At 43.6% G+C, this 10,326-nt stretch overlaps 1 protein-coding gene across 2 annotated transcripts; it reads left to right on the forward strand.

The window, feature by feature from the left end:
* The first annotated feature begins 377 nt into the window (after positions 1-377).
* On the forward strand, positions 378-7,157 carry FGF3 (fibroblast growth factor 3). 2 transcript variants are annotated; one of them, XM_035552160.2, is made up of 4 exons: positions 378-1,008; positions 2,627-2,730; positions 5,678-5,811; positions 5,896-6,022. In XM_035552160.2, coding segments are annotated over exons 1-4 (477 nt in total). In that variant the 5' UTR covers positions 378-770; the 3' UTR covers positions 5,897-6,022. The 2 variants fall into 2 exon arrangements, with proteins under 2 accessions (XP_035408053.1, XP_035408052.1); XM_035552159.2 differs by having other exon boundaries at positions 5,678-7,157.
* The last annotated feature ends 3,169 nt before the right edge of the window (positions 7,158-10,326 follow it).

The following is a 10,326-nucleotide window of genomic DNA, read 5'->3' on the forward strand; positions in this document are numbered from 1 at the left end:
TGACCCCACTAAAACGCTCTCCCACCGTGAGCCCCCAGAGCAGCCGGGCGCTAAGCCCCTCTCCGCGGCTCCAGCGTTTAACGTGCGCTTTTTCCGAGCCCGCCTGCGTCGGGCACCGGTACACCGGGCTGGGCAGGGGGCGGCGGAGCCCCGCGGGGGATACGCGGGGCGGAGGGCGGCGGCCGCAGCCCCCCCCGGCGGGGGTGTGAGCGTGGGGGGGTGCGTGCGGCGCGACGGGAAGAGATGCTGCGTGTGTGTAATTTTATCCACGCTGCACTCTGGGAGTTCACACGAGCCCGATACCTTTTGCCTCCTCTGCTTTGTATCAATTGGTCGCAGATCGGGCTATTGTTGCAGGAAGCGGCTTTTATTTCTATGCTCTGCCGATCAGCTATTTTCCCCGCGGTCTCCTGCCGAATTTCAGTGGGTCTCTCCCTCTCCCCCCTCCTCCTGCTCCCGGTCTCTCATGCGTGCCGTCTGGCTAGCTGGAAACCCAAGGAGAAGGCTGATCGCGGCAGCTCCATCTAATACAAACAGCTGGGACTCCTCGGTGGCCTTTGCCGATGTCTATTGATTTAAGTAAATCTGAGACAGATAAAAGGGCCGGAGCGAGGCCGATAGGAACTCGCCGATGCTTCGCCACCCGGACCGGAGCGCGCTTCGCCAGCCCGGCGTGCCGCTAGCGAGACGTCCCTGATGGGACCCCCGGTGCCGCTCTCTCCAAGCCTCCGTCGCCCCAGCAGACTGCTCGCCGCGGCCATCATGCCACAATGCTCGTAATTTGGATCTTGCTCCTGAGCCTGTGGCAGCAGCCGTGCGCCCCGGGCCCGGCCGGAGCCTCCCCAGGCGACCCCCGACCGCGCCGGGATGCGGGGGGCCGCGGCGGCGTCTACGAGCACCTGGGGGGAGCGCCCAGGCGCAGAAAGCTCTTCTGTGCCACCAAGTACCACCTGCAGGTCCACCCCAACGGCAAGATCAACGGCACCCTGGAGAAGAACAGCGTCTTCAGTGAGTACCGGGCGCACCTTTCCCCGGGCAGGGCCGAGCGGGGAGAGGGCCGTCCGCCAGGACCAGTTGCGGCAGGGACGGAGGCGATGCCGGTGCCGGGCCCGCAGCGGGACAGGGTTGCTCCCGCTCCCGCTCCTCCTCCTCCTCCTCTTCCTCTCCTCCTCTTCCTCCCTCTCCCCGGCGGCACCCCGGCTGCGGCGGAGGGGTTCGGTCCCCGCGGGACACCCCAGCCCTGCTCTCTCCGCATCCTGCCGGGGGTCCCCAGTCCCGTCCGTGAGCCCGGTGCTGAGCCCCGCCGCCCCCCTCGGCGGGCTGCAGGCTGCCCTCGTCCCTCCCCGGCTTGCCTGTCTCCCGAGGGGCTCCCCCCGGGCTGAACCACATCTGCCCCCTCCGACATGTGCAGGGGATCGGTGGTAATTGAGCTGAAATGGGATCCGTCGGGAGCGGGGGGCTTTTTTTTTTGGGGGGGGGGGGGGGGGTTGGGGAGGGAGGAGAGCGGGGCTCAGCGCCCCGCTGCCCCGGGGGAGCCCCGGGAGCTCCCGCACCCGGCCCCGCCGCCCCAGGAAGTGTAAATCCCGGCTGGTGACGGCACGCAGAGACACGGAGACCTCCAGGATCTGTCTGAAGTCCATAAAGGAAAACCACTATTTCCTAGAGGAAAACCCCCTCGCTATCAAAGCCCAGAGGAGACATCCTTCAGCGGCGAACCGGTGGCTGATTCAAAACAGCTGTACCCAACTCAGCCCAACTCTCACAGACATGGTCGGGCCAGCAATGCAGCTCTGCAAGTGGGACAGGCGCCCGGCTCTGCTTTAGCATTGCACGAAGGCAGCAGTGGGTTTGGGTTCCAGGCTCACCGCCAGTACCCAGCTGCATCACTCCACAGCTGGTGGACTGAGAGCAGAGTTTGAGCCAGAGAGCCCTGCGCTTACAGCACGGCCCCCGAGCCACTTGTGCCACCGTCAGCATGGTGGCATGGTTGGCTGGGCATAAACATTTTGGCAGGTATTGTGCCAAGGGTATCTGTGATAACCTTCTAGCGTTTGAGACCCCATCTTTGATGGCCTGAAACATCTCCTGCCTTTTAACTTGGCTCAGACTGTCATATTGTCCTTGTCTGGAGGGCTACACTGACCTCCTAACTGGCAAGTTCCTTTCACAATTGTATACGTGGCTCTGAAATGCTCTGTTTTACCCTCTGGAGACCTCAGCAAGGGCTTTGTCCTGAAATGGACTGCTTTGTGACTGGTTTCAATAAGTCAAGAGCTCTTGTGTTCCTAAGCATTAAAGAGGATTTAAACTTTCTTATATACATATAGGATTAAGCGAACCTGTAGTTCAGTGTCAGATCTTTTTCATTTTTGAAAGAGTTCAATCTCAATCAGACATCTAAGGGATTTATTGTTGAGATTATCTCAAACAATTCCAACATCCTTGTTGTTTTACATTGTTTCAAATAATAGTCTTGTTTTGTTCATACGGTTGCAGTATGATTGTGATGTGAGCAGGTGATAGCTATGAAATCATACTCTGCAGGTAAGCAGTCATTCAAACAGATCTCAGAAAACTGCATGTGATGGGGAACAACAAGAAATCTCACACTTGTTTCTGTTTCTAGGTATCCTTGAAATAACAGCTGTTGATGTTGGGATCGTTGCCATCAAGGGCCTGTTCTCTGGCAGATACCTGGCCATGAACAAAAGGGGCAGACTTTATGCATCGGTAAGTTTCAGTTAAGCCTCTGGCATATGCCTGTCAATTCCTGTGGGGAGAACAGGTCCAGTGGGGAGCACTGATTTCTTTTAAATGAATGTTTATAGAGAAAAGATTTAAATCTTTTTCATTTTTCCTATAACATTTTTATAACATATAAATATAAAAATATATTTTGTTATAACAGATTTCTGTCTGGAATTGTTACAGGTAACCTGATCAGTGTACTTTACAAAGTAGAAAGAAGCTATATTATTACTTTCATACTGCCTGTACAGACAAAAGCAGAATAATGTATTCAGCAAAGGTACTTCATGTGGCCAACGTTCTGGGCAATTTTGTGCACTGATAAAGACCTCAGGAGCCAGCCTTTGTGGTGCAGAATACCCATCTCTATTCAAAATGCTCTCATATTTATATTCACTATGGGTCTTGGACAGTGGCAGGGGATATAAATGTTGAAGATTATCCAGAAACAATTGAGCATCTCTATCACAGGAAACCAACCTACCGACAGGAGTTTCTCCTCACAGAGCATTTGGCTGGACAGAGAAAGAATTCACGGGGACTAAAAGGCAGGGCTATAGCAAGGAAAGGAAGTATGAGAAGGTATAAGAACATAAAGGTGAAAATAAACACCTTATTCTACTCCTTTAACTTTCGTCTCGATCTTTGAGGTAATTATCTGGGCTCTGCTGTTATTAGTGGGAGCCTTGCCCTCAGCCCAGACAGTATTTCCCCTCCGTGAATAAAATACTTTAGCTTAGACTTCTTTACACACAGGCACATACAAAGGCCTATTAGCCAGTGTGTACACTATACGTATTACCTACCTACTTGAATTTCTTCCAGCGTCTTTGATTACTTCCCTAGCAATCTTGTGATCTGCCACTGTGTAACAACCATACTGTGCAGTTTCTCCAGGAATCCTGTGGTAGGAAAGCAGATATGAATAGGGTAAAGTATGGCTATGTGAAGTCTTCTTCCTCCAAATAGTCATTTTATGTAATTCTATTGATTCTCAAGACACATGGGATTTTTCCTTGTGAATGCAACTTAGGTAACACAATCAACTCAGTCACCTCCCCTGTTCTAATGTATTTTACTCCTCCTTCTCAAGAGTGTCGTCCTGATAGTGTTTGCGAACCAGATTCTGGAATGTGTCTCATGATGCCCACTAATTAAAGGGCCCCTTTGTAAAGATGAAGGTTCTCTGCTGGTACAGAGCACCAGGCAACAAACAATTTTGGCAAAGGAAAGTGCAGCTGAGGTGGAATGAGGACATACTATCTTTGCTGTGCCAGAGTTAAGGCTGACCACTGCTATGCTTCCAGTTAATATTGTAATTAAATATGGGTGTCCAGCTCAAGTTTGAGACAGACTGTTTCAGAACTGGAGGGGCAATTCAGGCACAGCTATTGAATTCCAGCTTTTTTCACAGGACAAGTAAAGGGTGAGGGCTAAGCTCAGGAGAAACTTCCTGGGTTTGCTTGCCTAGAAAAACTGGCTGACTACTTCATGGATGTTACTGGACAAGAACTTGTGCAAGCTCCCAGTTTCAAATAAGTCTGATTTCTTTAGGAATAATGATACAGGAAGCATTTTATGAAATGGTACTGGTGTAACTCAGTTATCCCTTGATTCATCAATTTTCCCATGTCAATAAAATAAGTTTGTTGAATCTGCAGAACTCCTTTGTGTCCTTAGTACATTGTGATAATCCTTGAAGTTTATCTTCTGTGATAAATCCTCTACAGCCAGATCTGAGGCAGACAGCAACAGAAATCTACCCACATATGGTACTTGCATGGGCTCCAGCACCACAGCATGTGCAAAACGTTGTCCTCGCAAGGAAGGGCACTTCCGTTTTACAGCTGTGAAACTGAGACATGTGGAGTCTTTTAAAATCTTGTTAAATGCCTATCAGCATTTCTGGTGAGCGAACAGCATTAAAGACATGTTGCTAATGGAGCCTATGGCTTTTCTGGCCCCAGCCTGGCCACCTGTGTCCTCTCCAAGTCCTCAGAGGCATTTCTAAAGGTAAACCTCCATAAAGACCATGATAGCAGTTCCCTTCTGCCTCTGTGCCTTAAATGTTAGATACTGATGTCTTTATCTCACAGATAGAGCAAAGACAATTCAGTAGTTAAGAAAGAGATGTACAGTGTGGGATGTCCTTTATTTGTACTGCTTCTACTGCTCCCAGAGAGGAGGAAGGAGTTCCTCATGCCAGGCTCTCACACACAGTTTTCTCTCAGTTGAGAACATGAGGAAAGTTGGAAAGTTTTGATAGATCATGTAAAATGTGAGTCCTCGGAATGGGTACGTACTCTCCCTTGCAGTTTGTGATAAAGGAGCAGCCTGGCATTTTGGAGGAACACACAGGTGGGCAAGGTGTTTTCATTTTGTTGTGCTGAAGTGAGCAAAGAAGTTTCATAAACGCGTTGTTTACAGCTCATAACATTGCAATAAACTGGTTATAACAGACCACAGGTGTATTTAGCTACTAATATACCAATTAAAGTGTCACATTATATATTCAGCTACAGGATTTTCCCTTTTTAATGACAAAGTTTGGTAGGCCGCAATTAAATCATCCACCCCGTGGCTCACAGGCATATTTAGGCCTGTAAGCACAAACAAATTAAATTTACAGCTGAACAACCAGAGGAGCTATTAATTCCTACTCACATACCATTTTTTGTTTCTGACCCACAGAGTACTCTCCTGCTGGTGGCAGCGGGCTCCTCACCACACTGCAGCTCAGGCCCAGCTCTTCTGAGAGAGGAAGAGCTACCTTTGGTAGCACCTCTCCAAGGTTTTCTTATCACTTGTTGCTGCACTTTGCCTAAAACTGAGCCGAGTCTTGCATATGACTTTAGTCCAATCTGTTTGAGGTAAAAGAGAGCTATGGCCTGAATAGCCTTTCTTAATCTTTGCCGTGTTTGCTTTCCAGGAGAATTATAACACAGAGTGTGAGTTTGTGGAGAGGATCCATGAGCTGGGTTACAACACCTATGCATCCCGTCTGTACCGGACTGTACCTAACGGAGCCAGCACGAAGCGCAAAGCCAGTGCAGAGAGACTCTGGTATGTCTCAATCAATGGGAAGGGACGACCCAGGAGGGGCTTTAAAACTCGCAGGACACAGAAATCCTCTCTCTTTCTGCCCAGAGTATTGGATAACAAAGACCATGAAATGGTCCGACTGTTTCACACAAATACAAGATATCGAGAGAGCCTCCTGAAGCCTCCCAGTAAGAACCAGCGAAGAAGGAGAGGACGCTAATGGGGTGGGGGGAGCTTGTGTTGGGACTGGAAGTGAATGAGAGTCTTCAAAATACTACTAAAAGAAACTAACAGCTGTGATTGTATGGCAAGCATTAACATGGGCATCTTTGATACACTGTATAATATACCTGAAAGTCACACCACTTACTTTTAGCTGTTTTAGAATTATTATCCATGGTAAAAAAGATGTGAGATAAGCTAAGGCACATTCAAATGTAATTTAGTTTGATATCATAATTCTGTCGATGGCTTTCACATTTTTCTTTTCTTTAAAAAAAAAATAATTGCTAGTATTTTCACTCTAGCTCACCATAGGATACTATCTCTGTGACTCTGTCCTCCCAGATCATATGAACATTTTACACTTACCAATTTTGTGTCTACAGAGGAAGCATAGCACTTTCATGGCTCTTTCGGCAGTTGCTCATAAAAGACTACATTTCTATTTGTATGGAACACAGGAATCGGAAAACTGGTTTATTTTGTAACTAACATATATTTATTTTTATTATATGATCATTTAGTATCAATTATTCTTTTTCCATGACCATTCAAGAAACCTGAAACTGTAAGCTACTTTAAATTTTTCAACAGACTTACGCATTACTGCAGTATTTCTGAATTTGTTTAATTAAAGAAATAAGACTCCTGATCTCATCATTCAAATAAATGAATGTTGGTAAAGTGGCATTTACATTGGCCAAACATTAGCAATATACATATTTACCATTTGATAAATCCTCTCCTAAAATAGGTCCCAAGTATGATGTGAAAGCTGAGCTTGTGGTATTGGCTAAACTTGTGATATAGAAAAATTTGGCACTGAGGGTGAGAATATTTATTAAGTACTTTTCTTTAGCTGAGTTTTCTACAGGAATTTCTAGTTCTAGATGAAATATGTAAATACGTTTTAACTATTTGGGAAAAAAAAACAGTCACGTTGAACACACAAATCTGTAGTGACTCACCAGTTTAAGGTGGATGCTATGTTCTGCTTTTCCTTTCTTTTTAAATGCCTATTATTTTCTTGAAGTAGTCTTAAACTGAAAACTGTAACTCTAGACTGAGATTAATGATCTTGAGTTCTGGTTAATTCCACAAAAATCTGTTTCTATACATTTTTATACTCTTGTTCTGGAAATTAACTTTTGCAAAGCTGAGAGGAGTCCACATTACAAGTTCAATTTTTAGCAAAGGGTTACACTTTAATATTTTCTCTGAACATACCGGAAATGATAGAACAATAGAAAGATTTAGATGCACTTGACAAACACAAATACTATTAATTTCAATGAGATTTGCCCTGTGTTCTTCACTTCCTAGAATTAGTCTTTGACACAGCACAGCTGGAGAAAAGAGAAACTGTGCTGAAATAAGCATTCAACCGGAATTTAACAAAAGATCTGTAAGTTAAATACGACATTACATGGAAACAGAGAGGTACAAATCCCATTTGAAGCCATAATGACATGAAGGTCTTCTTATGGGCTATCTGCTGAATAACAGTATGATACTTTAATACCCATCAGTGAAATCTTTCATCACCAAGGGGAGAATTTTGTGAAAGAGAGAATTAAAATGAATATATAAAATGACTTTACTAAGCCTAGCAGTCATAGGTTTAGCACTGCTTGCATCCCTATAAATATGAACACCTAGAGGTGTCTTTATACCAAAAAGTATACTCAATTTTACTTCCACCTTCGTATCTTTTTTGTAATATTCCAACAAAGGAAGAAATTGTGTTTGAATAAGAAAATCAGATTTTTTAAAAATCTGCTTACCAATGACATGCAAAAAGACACTGAAATTATGTACATTGAAGTAACATAAAGTGGTGCACACAGAATAGATCTAGGTTTTAAATAGGTTATAGGTAATGGTGCACTATGTTCCCAAATTTTTTTGCTCTTACAAAATAACTGAAAATGGAAATGGGATCTGCACAGGACTAGTCAGGCAGCACGATGTCCTCTAAATCAGGAGCCAGTGGAAAATCTGTGCAAAGTAAAGAGGATGTTCTTGTTGAAATACTTTTCATTGCAGACATTCATTACTTAATATTCTTTTAGTAACCTTTAATTCCACAGTTCTTAGACACAGACAGGCTGAAATCCTATTCACAATAATTATCCCAGCTGTATCCTATAACTCATTTTATTTCTTTGGACCAGAATCTAATAGGATAACTTAGCAGAGTTTCCATACACTTGCTCATTCTCCTGTGCACTGCTCTAATAAATGATTCAAGTTCTGTAGCAAAGCTGACAGCATTTGGAGTTTCTCCAGCTGAGGTATATGGTGCTGTCTGAGCTGCGACAATGTGGTAACTCCTCGCTGAAGGAAATTAAGAGGGAAGAAATTGGTCGAGTGCTTGATGCAGGTGCCCTTCCAGACTGATCCATAACTTTTTGATTTATAGCTGAAACAGTTTTTCTAATCCTTTATTCAGCCCATCATAGCTCTCAAACTGCTCAAAACTCCATGACAAATATTCTGGTCTTTGGTGATTATGTTAGTACTTTTGTGGTCCTCTGTTCATAAAAAGCAATGGTTGTTTATGAAACATAAATTGCTACCCCATGTTGAATAACTGTTACAAAGCACGAATTATTTCCCAATTTACTCACACATTTTTCTCCACTTTCTCAGAGTGGATTTTCTCTCTCATTGAGTGTCATTCCTCTGTCATCCTGAGATTCTTTGTTTCACCGCTTGCTATAGGTCTGGTACCTGTTTCCACAAGCCTTCACCAAGAAATAGTGGTGCACCCCGTTTTTACTTGGAAACTGCTTCACACTTATGCCCCCCAGCACTGAATATTTAGAAGTGATACTGGTGATGTTTCCAAGATAACCTTATTTATTTACATAGAACATATAAATTTTGTTTTCCTCAGTCACCACAAGAATGAAATCATTCTGGAGAAGATTTTTTAGTGAGATTTTTTAATGGCAGTACCTAGGCCCAAGCCTTCCCTGTTTGCTGCAATCCTTTTTGTGAGTTCTTGAGTTTCCAGCTTTACTTCCTGATGTTTTGTTTTTTTTTTTTTTTTCCTGTGTTTCTTCACCATTGCACAACCCTCTGCAAAACAATAAGCAAAGAAATCCTTTTGACCACACATGGCTTTGATTTGGATGGTTGCATGGACCTGGTTTTGGAAAGGGGCTGGTATTAGTTCAACTGTTTGGTTGACGAGGCTTAACTCTCTCTTATAATTGCCTGAACCGAGTTACTCCTCCAGCTTTCAGAAGGTTTACTCCCATCCAGAACAGTACAGGCTGAAAAAAAATCTAGAAAGCAAAGCTGTTATAATATGCTGATATTAGTCATCAGCTGTTTGATTCACAGCCTCATCAGTAAATATGAGCTCAGAGGAGCAATCAAGTGAATATATTTAAAATTGTAGCCAGTCAGGGCAGTATGAGACATCACAAAACAATGCCCTTGAAAAGCCTCTTTGAGTTATAGCCAAAACCTTTGCCCTGTGCACCCCGCCACAGTTATGCACTGAAGTCCAGAATCTCACCCTCAGACAATAACCTCAGAAAATAAAGCTGTTAACAATGGCGATGAAAACTTTGAATCTTAGTGCTTGTTTTTATTTTATATAAATGATAAGATTCTTCGTATTTATATGTATATGTATTGCATATTTATATGTAATTTTTCTCTGAAAAATGTATAATCAATGGCATTAAAAGTGAGAAATCCTTTCTCTGGCCTCAAAAACTCAAGGATTGTACTGGAAGAGAGTGGTTTACAATGTACCTCTCTGAAAACATATTAAAACAAACTAAGTCAAACATTTCTAAGTTTAGCAATCATGAAACTACTGAATGTAATATACATACAGAAAATACAGTTACAGGTGTGTGTCCAAAGCAAAGGATTTCCTATATATTTTTATACTCCTGGAATTAAATGTTTCAATTTTAATTACCTGTAATATTCTGAAGGCCTTGTAAAAAGAGACTTTCAATTAAGACAACCATTTACACATTGTTTGCCTGCAGAATTGTTTTCTAAGAGATAAACATTTGCAAGGAGATCAGTGTGCCACTCTACCAAACAGATCTTGATAAGAACTGCTGTGATCTATCTTATCAAAACATAATCTGTGCACAAAAGGACCTTACCAACAGCTCTTGTTCTCCTTTAGGAATGCAAGCTGTTTTTATTGGTAATAAATATAGTATCTTTCTACTGGACACAAAAACAATCCTTTACTGGTGAAATACACTATCAAAGAAACAAACAAGTGAAACAGCATACAGTGGGATGAAATGCATAAACTCTTCCAGGTTCAAATCT

This window comes from Cygnus atratus, chromosome 5 (assembly GCF_013377495.2).
Source record: "Cygnus atratus isolate AKBS03 ecotype Queensland, Australia chromosome 5, CAtr_DNAZoo_HiC_assembly, whole genome shotgun sequence".
In the NCBI taxonomy this organism is placed as follows: domain Eukaryota; kingdom Metazoa; phylum Chordata; class Aves; order Anseriformes; family Anatidae; genus Cygnus; species Cygnus atratus.